This window comes from Rhinatrema bivittatum, unplaced genomic scaffold, assembly GCF_901001135.1.
Source record: "Rhinatrema bivittatum unplaced genomic scaffold, aRhiBiv1.1, whole genome shotgun sequence".
In the NCBI taxonomy this organism is placed as follows: domain Eukaryota; kingdom Metazoa; phylum Chordata; class Amphibia; order Gymnophiona; family Rhinatrematidae; genus Rhinatrema; species Rhinatrema bivittatum.
The window spans coordinates 202,663-218,913 of NW_021820695.1; the positions used below are offsets into that span (position 1 = coordinate 202,663).

A 16,251-nucleotide genomic window follows, 5' to 3' on the forward strand; every position below is an offset into this window, starting at 1 on the left:
TATGCGTCCTCCGTTGCAGGACCCTTGTCCCTCCTGGAGTCTTAACCTTGTGCTTCGCTCCCTGTCTGGACCACCGTTCGAGCCGCTGCGCAGCGCAACGATAAAGGATCTCACTCTCAAGACTGTTTTTTTCTTGTGGCCATCTGTTCTGCTCGACGCATCTCGGAGCTGCAGGCTCTGTCGTGTAGAGAGCCTTATCTCCGTTTTTCCGACTCTGGAGTTTCGCTTCGCACCGTTCCCTCCTTCCTGCCGAAGATGGTTTCTGCATTCCATGTGAACCAGACGGTGGAGCTGCCGTCCTTCTCCTCCTCAGAGCCGAAGACGCTCCGTCTCTTGGATGTCAAGCGCACTCTGCGCCTCTATCTGGAGGCTACAAATGAGTTCCGGATCTGACCATCTCTTCGTACTCTGGTCCGGATCTAAGAAGGGGTCTCAGGCCTCGAAGGCGACCATTGCCAGATGGTTGAAGGCCGGCATTGCTGCTTCCTACATTGGGGCGGGACGGATTCCCCCACCCGGCATCGTAGCGCATTCTACACATTCTCAGGCGGCTTCCTGGGCAGAGTCTCGCTCGGTATCCTCGCAAGAAATTTGTCGAGCAGCCACCTGGAAATCGTTACACACATTCTCGAGGCACTATCGTCTGCACCTCGCCTCTTCGGTCTCTGGACACTTTGGCGAGCAGGTTCTCCGAGCAGGCCTCGCAGGACCCCACCCGGTTTAGGGAAGCTTGGGTACATCCCACTGTCTGGACTGATCCAGGTACGTACAGGGAAAAGAAAATTATTACTCACCTGCTAATTTTCGTTCCTGTAGTACCATGGATCAGTCCAGACGCCCACCACGTTTTGGGTTCTTGGTCCTGCTCAGCTCTGCGCTATTTCCTGTTCACAGTGCTCTGTGTCTTCACAGTCGTTTCCTTTTTGCTGTTTTTCACAACTCCCTACAAGTTGGTAGGATGTTTGCCGTTACTTGTTGCGGTTACAATTGTTTTAATTATCTGTTTCCACAAACTTGATCCTTCGGGGGTTTCTACTCTGGCTTTGATATACTCGATACTGAACTCCTGCAGAGGGGGTAGTAGTATATATGGATACGCCCCCTCAAAGCTTGTGCTGACTCCATCTGCTGGATTGGGGACATAACCCACTGTCTGGACTGATCCATGGTACTACAGGAACGAAAATTAGCAGGTGAGTAATAATTTTCTTATAAACAGGTTGAGAATACAAATATAAATAAAAATGTAAATAAACATACTTTAAAATTACTGTATGCAAATGCCAGAAGTAATTGTAAATTGAAGAATTAGAATCTGTCGTATGAGGATATTATTTATTTAGCATTTTTCTATACCGACCTTCATGGTTAGATACCATATCAGGTCGGTTTACATCGAACGGGGATAGAGAACTGTAACAAAACGGAACAACAATTTATGATCAGAAGGAAAAACAAAGTTACATTAAACAAGGACTATAAACTTGAAGCTTGGACAGCTGAAAAATAAAGGCCCGAGTAGAGCAAAAAGGATATTAGCATTGGCATTTCACAGACATTGTGGAAAGAGGATAACCAATGGGACACATACTTTTGATATAAATGTTTTAACATCAGACAAGGCAGATAACATTTATAGAGGGCTGGCACTATATGTTACAGATGGCATAGAGTCCGGGCTGATGCAAAAGTATTTGGCACCCTAGGTGAACCTTCAATCAAGCTCTCCTACTCTAATTAATCTATTGGTGGCAGTTCCAGCACAGCATGCCCTCCTACCATTGGCAGTAGCTCCAGCATAGTGCTTCCTTCTTTAGCAATATTAGATGTAGCACAGCACCCCTTTATGCCTCGGGCTAGCAGGATTTTGCTGCCCCCAAAACTTTGGCCCTCTAGACAACTGCCTAGTTTGCCTATTGGAAGAACCAGCCCTGCATAGAGTTAAAGCACAATAACAATCCTGCAGGAACAAAATGCACTGTGGAATCCTTATGAGTAAAAATTCCATGTGCGACTGGTAGTGGGTGGCCAAGAGAAAGAAACAGACTGTGAAATGCTAGCTGAAATTAGAAAGTCAAATGCATTTGACAACACAATAATAATGGGAGATTTTAGTTACCCCAGTATTGATTGGATCAATATCTCATCCAGATACACAAGAGAGGTTAAGTTTTTTAAATTTCATAAATGACTGCTTCATGAAGCAGCTGGTCCTGGAACTGATGAGAGGGGCAGCTATTTTAGATCTAGTCCTCAGTGGAACTCGCAACCTGATACAAGGGGTTACAGTGGTAGGGCCACTAAGCAATAGTGATCATAATGCAATCAAATTTGACATAATCACTGGAGGAAAGACATTAAGCAAAACTACTGTAATAGCATACAACTTTAAAAATGAAGACTATGATTGAATGAGGATATTAGTTAGAAATAAATTAAAAACAGAGGTTGCTAAGGTTAAAAGTTTGTGTGAGGCTATGACGGAGTGACCCTGTTTTCCCCCTGTTTGTGAATGCCTGGTCCACCTTAAATCCCACAGAGGGAGAAAGCTTTGTAGGCAGGATCCTGCAGGGCAGGGGAGAGTCCTGAGGGTGGGACCAGCTAGGGCAGGGATAAGAGTGTATGCCCGGGTGGGACCAGCTGGGGCAGGGATAAGAGTGTAGGCCCAGCTGGGTTCAGAAGGCCCCCATGTCTCCAGGAGAGGCAGCTCCTGTAAATCTATTCTGTCCCAAATCAGAAGGACTGGAAAGTGTACTGCAAAGCTAGGCAGTCCACTATTGTGTTATGTGTACACTGTCCAGAATTAAGGCAGTCTACTGTGGTGGTAAAGTGCTATGAATGCTAATAAAGTTGAAATTGCATTAGAGACAGGCTGGAGTCGGTATAATTTTTCAGCTCCAGTCTAGGTGATTTGTTTGGTCACCTTCACAGAGGCATAGACAATGTTTAAAGATACCATCTTGGAAGCCCAGATAAAATATATTCCATGCATTGAAAAAGATCCAAGAAAGACCAAACTACTGATAACATGATTTCATGGTGAGGCAAAAGAGGCAGTTAATGCCAAAATAGAATTGTTCAGAAAATTGTTCAGAAAATTTGTGTCTGTTTCAAATGAAGAAAATAAGCACTGGAATATTAGATATAAAACAGCAATAATAGAGGCCAAGAGAGAATTTGAGAAGAAGTTTGTCAGAGGGGCAAAAATTATAATATAAACATTTTCAAGTACATCAAAAGCAAAAAGCCTGTGAGGGAGGCAGCTGGCCTGTTCGATGACTAAGAGATAAAAGAGGTTCTCCTAGGACAAGCAGTATGATAGTCCTCACAAGTGGGTGTCATCATCAGATGGAGACCGGCAGAGAAACGTCTGTCAAAGTTTCTAGAAACTGACTGGCACACTGAGCATGCCCAGCATGCCACTATTCATGTGTCCAGATATGGTCTCTCTTCAGTCTCTTCTTTTCTGTGGAGCTGTCTTCTCGTGGTGGTGGAGCTCATGTTCTTTTTTGCGGGATACGTTCCATGAAGTGGTTTTTTTGCTTTCTTTTTTCCTGCACTGGGTCTCTCCAGTTCCCCGGTTATTTTGTCATTGCTCAGTGAGCTTTTGCCTCTCCTTCGGGGTCCATCGGACTTTGCACCTTTGCGGTCTTCTTTGCGCCTTGTGGCGGCATCGGGCTTCTGTTAGTGCCCTCAGTGTCCTCGGACTGTGTCCCTAATGGATCCACATGAAGTGTGCATCTTGTGCCTGGGGGCATCGCACGTTGTTCAAGGCTGCGACCTGTGTGCTCAGATGACCCGAAAAGGCCGTCACGCTAGGCTGGACAAGATGGAGATGGTCTTTGGATCAGGTAACTCCAATCCTTCATGATTATTGAGAGTTTGGACATGCCTTCAGGACCTGGGCTCTATGGTGGCAGCCGTAGACTTCGTACGCTAGAAAAGAGCCCATATGCACCGATTTCACTACTTTTGCTGTGGTCTTCTCAGATTCAGGAGTACAAGATAACCCTGCCTGTGATGAACAGGATCAGGCAGAGCCTTACTTGGTGGCTAGCCAAGGACAGTTTCTTGCACAGAGTAGATATGAAGCCCCCTAAATAAGAACATAAATTTTGTTTTGCTGGGTCAGACCAAAGGTCCATAAAGCCCAGCATAGGTCACAAGTACCTGACAGGATTCCTAAGTTCAAAAGTTTCCATTTCCCAAAATCTGTCTTAATGGTTTACGGACTTTTCTTCCAGCAACTTGACCAAACATTTTTTTTAATCAGCTACACTGGCAGCTTTTACTCATCCTCCAGCAACGAATTCCAGAGTTTAATTATGTCTTGACTACAAAAGTATTTTTTCCTGTTTGTCTTAAATGTATCACCTAGTAACTTCATTGCATATTCCCTAGTCTTTGTACTTTTTGAAAGTGTAAATAACTGATATGCATTTACCCTTTCCACTCCACTCATTTTATAGACCTCTATCATATCTCCCCTCAGTTATCTCTTCTCTAAGCTGAACAGCCCTAACCTCTTTAGCCTTTTCTCATAGGGGAATCATTCCATCCCCTTTCACGTTTTGGTCACCCTTCTCTGTACCTTTTCTAATTCTGCTATATCTTTTTTCAGATGCGATGACTATGAACTGCATACAATACTCAAGGTGCGGTCGCACCATGGAGCGATACAGAGACTTTATGATAGTCTCTGTTTATTCTCCATTCCTTTCTTAATAATGTCTAGCACTCTGCCACCGCACACTGACTAAAGCATTTCAACATACTGTCCACGATACCACCTAGATCTTTTTCCTGGATGGTGACTGCCAATGTGGAATCTTGCATTGTGTAGCTATAATTTTGGATTATTCTTCCCTATGTGCATTACTTTGCACTTGTCCACATTAAATGCTATCTGCCATTTGGATGCCCAGTCTCCCAGTCTTGCAAGGTGGTCTTGCAATTTCTCTGTCATCTTCTGATTTAATAACTTTGAATAATTTGAATAATTTTGTATCATCATCAAATTTGACCAACTCGCTTGTTGTTCCTATCTCTAGGTCATTTATTTAAACAACTGACCCTAGGACACTCCAATGAGAAAATTGACTATTTAGCCCTACTCTGTGTTTGCTATCTTTTAACCAGTTCTCAGTCCACAATAGAACATTGCCTCCTATCCCATGACTTTTTAATTTTCTCCAGAGTCTCTGATGAGGTACTTTGTCATATGCTTTCTGAAAGTCCAGATACACTATATCAACTACCTCACCTTTATCCACGTTTATTCACACCTTCAAAAAATGTAGTAATTAGTGAGGCAAAACTTCCCTTTGTTAAACCCATGTTGGGCTTGTTCCATTAAACTATGATTATCTATATGTTCAGCAATTTTGTTCTTAAGAATACTTTCAACCTTTTTTCCTAGCACTGATGTCAGGCTCAATGATCTGAAGTTTCTTGGATCACTTTATGAACCCTTCTTAAAAACTGGCATTGCGTTGGCCACCCTCCAATCTTTAGCCACCATAGCTGATTTTAATGATGGATTACAGATTAATAAAAGGTCTGCAAATGTATTTTTCATTTCTTTCAGTATTCTGGGATGTATACCATCTAGTCCAGGTGACTTGCTACTCTGTAATTTGTCAGTTTGCCCTATTATGTCTTCCAGGTTCACCGATATTTGTTTCATTTCCTCTGACTCATCACCTTTAAATATCACTTATGGCATGGGTATCTGCCTTACATCCTCCACAGTAAAAACTGAAATAAAGAGATCATTTAAACTCTCTGCTGTGGTCTTGTCCTTAGTTCACCTTTTACCCCTCGATCATCTAATAGTACAACTGACTCATTCGCAGGCTTTTGGCTTTGAATGAAAAGGTTTTTATTATCAATTTTGCTGCTTCAGCAAATAGATCATCATCACTAATTATGTAAGTCTAGTGGGCTGGGAAACCAATTGCAAGGATCAGTTAACACAGAGAGACTGGTCAACACAGAGATTTCATGGTCAAACATTTTTAGAGACAAGAGCCATCATATTAGCAGATTTCTACTGGCAATAGAGTAACTGTTTGACTCCCCTGACCTAAACATCTCCCCCCCCCCCCTCCCCGCCACCCCAGAACAACTCTTTTAACCCAATGGAAACTATACTTATTATGGATGTCCATGCATACTTTTAGCCATCTTGAGGAGAACAATTTTTAGTCAGACCACTTTACAAGAGATTGACAGAATAGTAGTATTCTGCAAAGGATTCATATAAGCATTGAAAGGGAATGGTACACTGATACAGCATAAAGTTATATCAATAGAAGATTGTGTCTCTTTGAGTTTCTGTTTTATATAATTTATGGATGTTTTTAAATGTGAATTGTCTAGAACTGAGGAGAGTACAGAATACAAATGTTGTAAATAAATACATGGATAAATGGCTTTGAAAATGTGCTTACATAAGAACATAAGAGATGCCATAGTGGGTCAGACCAAGGGTCCATCAAGCCCAGTATCCTGTTTCCAACAGTGGCCAATCCAAATCACAAGTACCTGGCAAGAACCTAAACATTAGATAAATCCCAAGCTACTATTGCTTGTTAATGACCGTAATAGTTTATGGATTTTTCCTCTAGGAACTTATCCAAACCTTTTTTAAACCCAGTTACACTAACCGCTCTAACCACATCCTCTGGCAATGAATTCCAGAGCTTAACTATGCGCTGAGTGAAAAAGATTTTTCTTCAATTTGTTTTAATTCAGCTACTTGCTAACTTCATGGAGTGTCCCCTGGTCCTTCTATTATCTGAGAGAGTAAATAATCGATTTACATTAACTTGTTCAAGTCCTTTCATGATTTTGTAGACTTCTATCATATCCCCCCTCAATTGTCTCTTCTTTAGCCTTTCCTCATAGGGCAGCCGTTCCATGCCCCTTATCATTTTGGTCACCTTTCTCTGCACTTTCTCCACTGCAGCTATATCCTTTTTGAGATGCGGTGACCAGAATTGCACACAGTAATCAAGATGCAGTCTCACCATGGAGCGATACAGATGCATTATGACATCCTCCGTTTTATTTGCCATTGCCTTCTGAATTCTTAAAGCATGTTTTAATAAAATATTCCACATCTTTTTAGATAGTCACATCTAATTTATTTTATTACGGTTTGAAGGATTTTATTTTGCTTGTTTATAAACCACATTAAAAAAGATGTCCCTGGCCTTTCATCAAATTGTATTTAAAGAGTAACTGCACTAAAGAATAGTAGACTGGCATGGGGATATTTTTATTTTCATGCAAAATTTCCCAGCAACAAACTTCTGACCAAAATAGTTATGTTTTCAGGGAGAAATCCAGATGGTCAAACAGATGGTAATGGCAGGCAAGCAGTACACTTTAATAGCTGTTCTGTTTACAAGTTCAGAGCTTTGGGCATGGTAGTTTCTAAGAGCCGCTCATTTCTGTGTGCACTGTTCCGTTGCATGGCATGTAATGATGGCTAATTCCCATCCTCAAGTGATGCAAAGAGGTCCTTTTTTTCAGGATAAGTCAAATTATATTCAAATTAATTGGTTATTAGATTACATGTATACAAATATAGCTCATGTTTACAAAAACTCTTATGTTTATACAAATAACATTCATAATGAGATGACAGTAATAGTACAATATATATAATTAACACACATCAAATTAAGCTTAAAAGTGGCTAATAATCACAATTGGCCAAAACATGACTGTAAAATCATAGTATACTACTCTCAAACACAACTGAAATAGCAGAGCTATACTCATCACATAAATAAGACAATCTGAATTATGAAGTCCCTCAAAGGCTTGAATAAAAAGCATTGCTTTTTTTCTGAATGCTAAATAATCGGCTTCCAACCTCAGTTCATTAGGAGGAGAATACCATTAAGTTAGACCAGTTATGGTTTCTTGCAACTTATCTTCATGAAAAGATGGAATAGCTTTTTTTTTTTGCAGATCGTAGGGAGCATGTGCACGCATAAGGAATCAACATATTGGTCAAACAATGTAGACTATTACTATACAAAATTTTATTATCTAAAATCACAATCTTAAAGTGTTTATGTTGATTGGGCAGCCAATTAATATTTTTTAATGCTGGGGTAATTCTGACATAAGAGCACCTGAATCTGTCACATTCTGAACTAATTGTAATAGCTTTAAGAGATTCTTAGATAACTAAGTGAAACAAATTACAGGATAATATTTAAAACTCTTTGGTTGGTCTTCAAATGCTTGAATAAACAGGCCCCTTGAGTATCTCTCCCAAATTCTTTCTCCTTAACATGTCGTTAAGCATACGTAATTTATAAAAAGTGGACTTAGCAACTGATTTTAGTATAAAATACCAAGGTTGCATGTTTCAGATGAGATTGGTGTAAAATCAAATCATCAACTATTATATGAGACACATTAGCAGGCAGAGGTGATCTTCCTAAAGAGTACGACCAGCTTCTGGAGATTCAAAACAAGTCTATTGGATGCTATCCATTGACTTACAACTTTAAAACAATCAGCTCCTCCATGCAAATCCCATGCTAATCAAGGTATTGGCTATTACTCCTTTATGCAGAGAGGTGTGTAGGCTTAACTCATGGTTTTTTTTAACACTGGAAATTTAATACCTGGTCTGAGGTGAAGTAAAATGTTTGGGACAAGTCTTAGGGCTGAACCTGGAGTTTGTTTGTTTGTTTGTTTGTTTGTTTGTTTATTTATTTATTTATTTATTTATTTATTTAAAAGTTTTTATATACCGCACAAAGGATAAATATATATCCGTCTAGGCGATTTACAAAATGGTCAAGCACATACATAATTTAAGAACAAAAACACAAACAATTTTAAAAACAAAAGTTAAATACAATGCCTGAAATCATGAAAATTATTACAGATGAAACGCTTGAGTAAATAAGTGTGTTTTCAGTAATTCTTTAAATTCTCTGCGGTTAGAAGTCAAGCGGACATAGTCTGGTAAAGCATTCCATAACGTCGGGCCTGCAACTGAAAAGGCGCGTTTACGGATTAGTGACAAACTAACAGATTTCACAGTAGGAATTTCTAGTAAACATTTATCAAAGGAACGTAGCTGTCTGGAGGGTTTATAAATTCGTAACAGTGAGCATAACCAGATTGAATCATTATTATATATTAAGTTTGTAGTGCTGGGATCCTGTACTCTGCGTTTATGCACATAAAACAGGCTATATGTGCGACTTCTGTGCTCAGCTTTATGTGCAGCAATTTATAACCTGCCCAATTACCAAACCACTGTTCTGGGTGATTTTCATTATCACATACACAATAAAACAACATCTTAAAATTAACATAAAAAACAAACAAAGCTATATAAAACTTATCCAAAAGCCTCATAAAACAAATGAGCTTACAGAAGGCACTATAATCCTGTAACTGCCTAATTTTCTCCAGATGGCAAACGTGGTGCTATACAGAAAAAAGCAAATTTTGTACACAACTTTTGGGAGCATAACCTTGTGCTGCTAACTCAAGTTTTGTGTTTCTAACACAGGGCCATGATTTATTTAGTTATTTTTTTATATGCCCAATCCAAAAAAAGCTCCAGGAGAGTTACAAAATCCCACATCATCCAAATATATGTTATAGGTTACAACACAGATTTACAAGTAAAATTACATATTATACAACACACAAATTCCCACAATAGACTCACTCCATCCCCCACCATCTTGCCATATACCACCCATATACCTCACCCCATAACCCATTTCAGTACCATCCACGTTTCTCCCATTGTAAACCACTCCAGTACCACTCATTGTAACCCTAAACCAATCCACCCTAACTCTACCAGCCCAGTTCAATATTTGTTCTTCATATATTGGGGGGTACTATCAAACGGGCCGATTCAGTAAAGTCCACGGGAGAGCGGGCGAATGCCCGGGCCACTCGCCCGTGCGCACAATTCAGTATTTACATGAGGCCCGGCGGTAGAAACAGGCAAAAGGAGGCGCTAGGGACACTAGCGTGTCCCTAGCGCCTCCTTTTGGCCCGGAGCAGCGGCTGTCAAGCGGGTTTGACAGCCGATGCTCAATTTTGCCAGCATCGGTTCTCGAGCCCGCTGACAGCCACGGACTCGGAAACCGGACACCAGCAAAATTGAGCGTCCGGTTTTCGACCCGACAGCCGCGGGCCGACTTCTAATTTTTTTTTTTTTTACTTTTTTTTACCCTTCGGGACCTCCGACTTAATATTGTGATGATATTAAGTCGGAGGGTGCACAGAAAAGCAGTTTTTACTGCTTTTCTGTGCATTTGTATGTTGAGGACACTATTAAGTTTGGCGGGTTGGACGCGCGTTTTCGGCCCCTTATTGAATAAGGGGTAAGGGAAAATGCGCGTCCAATGGCGGAGCGCACTGTACTGTACTGTATCGGCCCGAAAGTGATGACTCCAGAAGCAGAAGTGGGCTGGATGGCTGACAAGGCAGGCTGGAGCAGGAACAGATATTGGACACTTCTGCCTGTACCAGCCACTTTCTCCTCAGATTGAACCCTCAGGTGGTGGTGACTGGCAGGACTGAGACAGGGAACACACACACCAGGAACTAAAAGGCACCTCCACAAGAGCAAGGCTGAGCCTCTACAGGATCCAGAATAGAAAGGCACCCACCAAACAAGACAAGATTCAAGAAACATAAAACAAAATTAGGACTAGACAAGAAGAGGACAAAACAAAGACTCAGAATGGAGCCAATTTAAGGCTTCAGATTAGAACCAGACAGGACCAGAGCCAGGAACATAAGGTCTGTGACTTGGATCAAGCTCTGGCAGCGTGCATACAGTAAAGGTGGATTATAACAGAGTCCACACAGGCCGCTAGTAGGATGAACATGACGTAGAGCTGGGAAGACTAACTAGAGTGTCTAAGCAGCAGTCCTTAGTACTGCGAAGACTGAGCAGATAATCCACGAGATCCAAGGAGGCCCCCGCTGGCAGGATGAAAGAACTGTCCAACAGGTCCTCGAACTACCCAGTCAAACATTCCATGCAACTCACGTATATTTATGCTCCTAACTCAAGTTTTGTGAACATTGTTTGTTACTCTTGTTGTAAACTGCCTTGGGCAGCTTTTGTAAGTCTGATAGTTACAGTATATAAATAAATAAATAAAATGAAATGCACACAAACCATGGTTATGCTCCTAACATGTTTTGTGAGCATTAACAATGATTTATGGCGCAAAACAGTGTGTATGCAGAAACCATGTTTTCTGCTTCTAAATGTTGTTCTGTGCACATAAATCACTCTTTCTAAGCATAGACCATGGTTTGTGTACATTAAACATGATTTATGCATGCTGTTCATTTTTTGGGCACATTTTTAGGTTTACATGCTTTATTAAGCTCCCAGTGCATTTGCATACTATCAGCTTACTGCATCAGGAGTGAAATTTTTTTATAGCAAGCACATTAAGAAAATGTGAGTTGAAATACACTGCACATTTTTTTACTCCTGTTTTACATCTGGCCCTTTCTTCATACTTTTTCAGCTATCACTTTTGAAAATTATAGTGGTCTCTGTTTTTTGTGTTTGCATTCCAAACAGATTCTGTTTTGCATCAGTTATTAAAATGTACCCAATTTCTTAGCATTCAGACAGGTCTAGAATCAGTGGGTTATGATTCTCTACCAGCAGATGGAGAAGGAGCAAAGCTGTGTAGCAATGAAGAGAACGAGAATTGGATGATGAAAAAAAGCCCTTTATTGAAATATGCCCGACTCGCGCCGAGTTTCGCTCTTTTTTGTAGAGCTGCCTCAGGGGCAACTAGAAACAAATATATAAACATTAAAATATGAACACACTTAACAATTAAAATCAATCAAAAACATATATGAGCCAGGAATTTATACAATAATACATTATTGCAATTAAATTAAAATGACTTGAAAGAAAGTATGATCCAAGAACTCTGCCTTATCGGCCTAGCAGACTCAGATTTAATTCATGAACCCAATTTATGCTCCTCAGGCAAATTAGGACTGGGCATGCTATAGGAACTCGGCTACTGCACAATACCTGTTGGGTAGCTAATAGGGATGTGAATCGTTTTTGAACGATTAAAATTATCGTCAGATAATTTTAAAATCGTCCAAAATCGTTAGAGTACCGATATAATACAAATGCCCCCGATTTATCGTCAGGGGCATTTGTATTGTATCGTTAAATAGGGCGCGAGAAAACCGGCACACCAAAAAAACCCTAAAACCCACCCCGAACCCCCCCCCCAAAATGTTTTAAATTACCTGGGGTCCATTGGGGGTTCCCGACGCGATCTCCCTCTCTCTCTGGCCACGGCTGCATTGAGAAATGGCGCCGGTGGCCCTTTGCCCTTATTATGTGACAGGGCAAAGGTAGCGCCGGCGACATTTTGTTTCCTGGCTCCCGACGTCACGCCTGCTGGAGATCGCCCCCGGACCCCCGCTGGACCCCCAGGGACTTTTGGCCAGCTTGGGGGGGGCCTCCTGACCCCCACAAGACTTGCCAAAAGTCCAGCGGGGGTCCGGGAGTGACCTCCTGCACGCGGGCCGTATTGCCAATCTTCAAAATGGCACCGGCGCTACCTTTGCCCTCATTATGTCATACGGGCAAAGGTAGCACCGGCGCCATTTTGTTTCCTGGCTCCCGACGTCACGCCTGCTGGAGATCGCCTCCGGACCCCCGCTGGACTTTTGGCAAGTCTTGTGGGGGTCAGGAGGCCCCCCCCCAAGCTGGCCAAAAGTCCCTGGGGGTACAGCAGGGGTCCGGGGGCGATCTCCAGCAGGCGTGATGTCGGGAGCCAGGAAACAAAATGGCGCCGGTGCTACCTTTGCCCTGTCACATGATAAGGGCAAAGGGCCACCGGCGCCATTTCTCAACACAGCCGTGGCCAGAGAGAGAGAGAGGGAGATCGCGTCGGGAACCCCCAATGGACCCCAGGTAATTTAAAACATTTTGGGGGGGTTCGGGAGGGTGGGGGATTTCTTTTAAAGGTTCGGGGTGGGTTTTAGGGTTTTTTTGGTGTGCCGGTTTTCCCGCCCTCCCCCAATTTACGATTTTTAACGATTTTTTAAAACAAAAAAACCCGACGATAAGATTTCCCTCCCCCCCAGCCAAAATCGATCGTTAAGATGATCGATCACACGATTCACACCTCTAGTAGCTAATAACACGCTTCTCCTGGGTTCTAGGGGGATACAGTCTGAGCATTTTGTCCAGAGGACTTGCTATATGACTGGAATAGATGGGAGGGGAATAAACACTGAGAACAGGGCCGGCCTTTTGACAACTTGCAGTGCTTTGATATACGACATGGGGAATCTGTGTTCAGATCATCGTTCTAGGACTAGGACATAGCACGCACGGTACACTCTGGCCTGGCACTGAAGGTGCACCTCGAAGGAGATGACCCTCTAGTCCTTTAGCCAGCAAGGATCACCAGATCAGACTGGGCAGAGGCTCGGAGGGTTTAAGAGAAAAAAGATAAAACAAATAATGGAGGGCAAATCCAGGTTAGCTGCATATGGAGGTTCCTATCAACATGGGCTGATATAATAAGCCCTGCATTAAAACTGTGCTGAAATTCAGTACATGGTTTCTTAACGCAGACATAAAATAAATGCATCCCTGATGCATTAGAGAAACGGTATGCTATTGCATCAGATGTTCAAAATGTGCGCAAACAAAGAAGCTTGTGTGCAAACCCAAGTTAAAATGTTTACTCAGCACAAACTGATTGCACATTTTAATTTTAGTGGCGTGAAGAGTCTCGGCACAGGATTTGTGCACGAAGGACTTTCATGTGCACAAAACATGATTTATACTTGTTTTGTCCGCATAAAATATGCATGCGCACAAAATTGCCTTCAGCACAGAAAATATCTTTTGTGCACATAAATCATATTTATGCGCAGAAAGCATGCTTTGCATGCATGAATCCTGACTTCAGGTCTTGGCACCAGAAGTCCTCCTCCTGCTCATTACACTAGCAGTGGAAACTTTACTCCATCTCTGACCAGGGGTACAATTTCCAGCGCTATGAAAATACAAGTGAAGCTGGCGCACCTTTCCTGCATTGGGGGGGGGGGGGGGGGGTAATAGTTAATGCTGTCATTAGCATGGGATTTCCATCTGAGGACACTAAGCAATAAACACAGTTTTATTCCCACATTTTTGTGTGCAAACTCCTTGCTACTCTAAACAAAAATGCGTGTATCTGCGGGGCAAAGCTGCGCTCTGCTGAATTGAATTTATTACGTCTGGCTCTAGGTTGGAAAGAGTAAAAGGAAGCTGCCGAGGATAAAAAGATTTTAAAAAATGTTGCCTTGTGCAGCTTTAAATGAAGACTGGGATTATCAGCACCTACAAATTTCACATTTCTGTATGCTTTATAATGCTCTTAAGGCGCATTTTCTTTCAAGGTTCAGCTTTGGAATTATCTATTGCAGGAACTTTCTTGTTCAGACGGTTACTGCGGTGCTTATTCTGTTATGGGAATTTGTGTGGATGAATGTGAAATACTGGAGCCCCGCGCATGATAACTTTTAATAATAGTTAGATAAAAAGGGAGTAAGGGAAAGTTTTGCAGGGAGTCGTGAACCAATGTGTGCACGGAACTCCAAGAAAGTTGTGTGTTCAGATCTTAAATACTCTGTAGCCTTGCAAAGTAATGCTAGCTAACTAGTAATTTGTTACCTCTCTGCTAAGGTGAACGGCTTGACCCCACAGCGGTAAACATCCTTCAGCAAATCATCGAGTTGGGAGCCGAGACCCACGATGCTGCTGCCGTTGCCTCCATGGTTGCCATGACACCCGGGACTGTGACGGTGGTGGAACAGGTGAGGACGTTGCTCCCCTAGGAAATATGAATTTCATTTCTGCTGCTTGTGGCATCTTCTCCCAACGAGGCTAACCGTACGTTTTCTAATCACAGGGCTTAATTTGGAGGCAGAATCAAGGGGGGGGACGGACTCATCCTGGGAATTTCCCCAAAAGGAGGATTACTGATTTGCGTACTAATGTATTTGTTCTGCCTGTGCATGATGATAGTTAACTTGGATCTTCTTCAGTGCAGCCAGAGGTTTCATGGCTTTGAACTGAAAATGCCAGCAAATTATGCTTTCATGACTTTTAACTCAATCTCTGCCAAAATGTCTCGACCTCCATGGCCGCGTAGATTTTGTGCGGTTTGGGGGGGGGGGGTTTGTGTTAAAAAAAAAAAAAAAAAAAAAAAAAAAAAAAGTTTAATTCTCAATAACATTTTCTTCATGTATCACCTAAGTAAACTGTATAATATTTTTTATTTTCAGCGCTCTTTCATTGCAAAACCTTTATGCAGGAACCTCATTTTATTCCATTTCTTTCCTAGCAGTTTTGTCAAAGGGCATTTTTCACTGGAGATTTATTTATTTATTTTTGTCATTTTACGTTTTTTGTGACTTGGCAACACACAAACACTACCTTCTTCCTCCTGGGCCCCGGTCCACTGTGCTGCCCCCTCCCTACCTCCTAAGCGCGATCTGCTGCTGCTGCTGTTGGCGTCCCCCCTTCCCTCCCTGCTCCCACCGCTGCCTCCTTAGTCTTGATCTGATGATGCAATAGCTGCTGCCACCCCCTCCCTCTCCCCTCAGCCTTGATCTACCATCGCAGCCAATAGTTTTACGTTATGCCAAGAATGTCACATTTTCGCATCAGATACTGGAAATTCTGCATTTTTTAAAATAATTTATCCCATTCATGGTAAAATAAGAACCATGGCCATAATCTCTTGATAACCAGAGCACATGCATGGAATTGCAGCATTTTTCAGCTACATCGTCAGGTCAAAGGTCATTATGGGTGGCATAACCTTGCAGGAGAAAAAGGGTTGTTATCTGTATATAATATGCGTAATCAAATGTTTTGTCTGACCACAAGTTAGTGGAGTGCACATGTGCTCCCCACCAGCCATAACCACCAGATTACAAAATGGAATAATTAAAAAAAAAAAAAAAAAAAAAAAAAAAAAAAGTGTAGTTCCAGGCTTCCCACCACAACGAACCCTCTTCACGTAAGCACCTCAGGAGCCCCCAGCGATAACATAATGGCACTGACCCTCAGGTTGTCCAGTGGCCATTTTCCTAAGTCGAAGGACGGGGGCAGAAATGATGGAGGATGATGCCTGCCTTTGGAAGCCCCAGAGACCCATAGTTTGGTAAGCGTTGAGGTGGGAA

General features: G+C 42.1%; 1 protein-coding gene across 1 annotated transcript in view; it reads left to right on the forward strand.

Moving 5' to 3' along the window:
- Positions 1–16,251, forward strand: part of LOC115081960 (zinc finger protein ZFAT-like) — a 276,750-nt gene that overhangs the window by 187,094 nt on the left and 73,405 nt on the right. Inside the window, 1 exon segment of the mRNA XM_029586200.1 lies at positions 14,747–14,877. Within this exon segment, the coding sequence (XP_029442060.1) occupies positions 14,747–14,877 (131 nt within the window).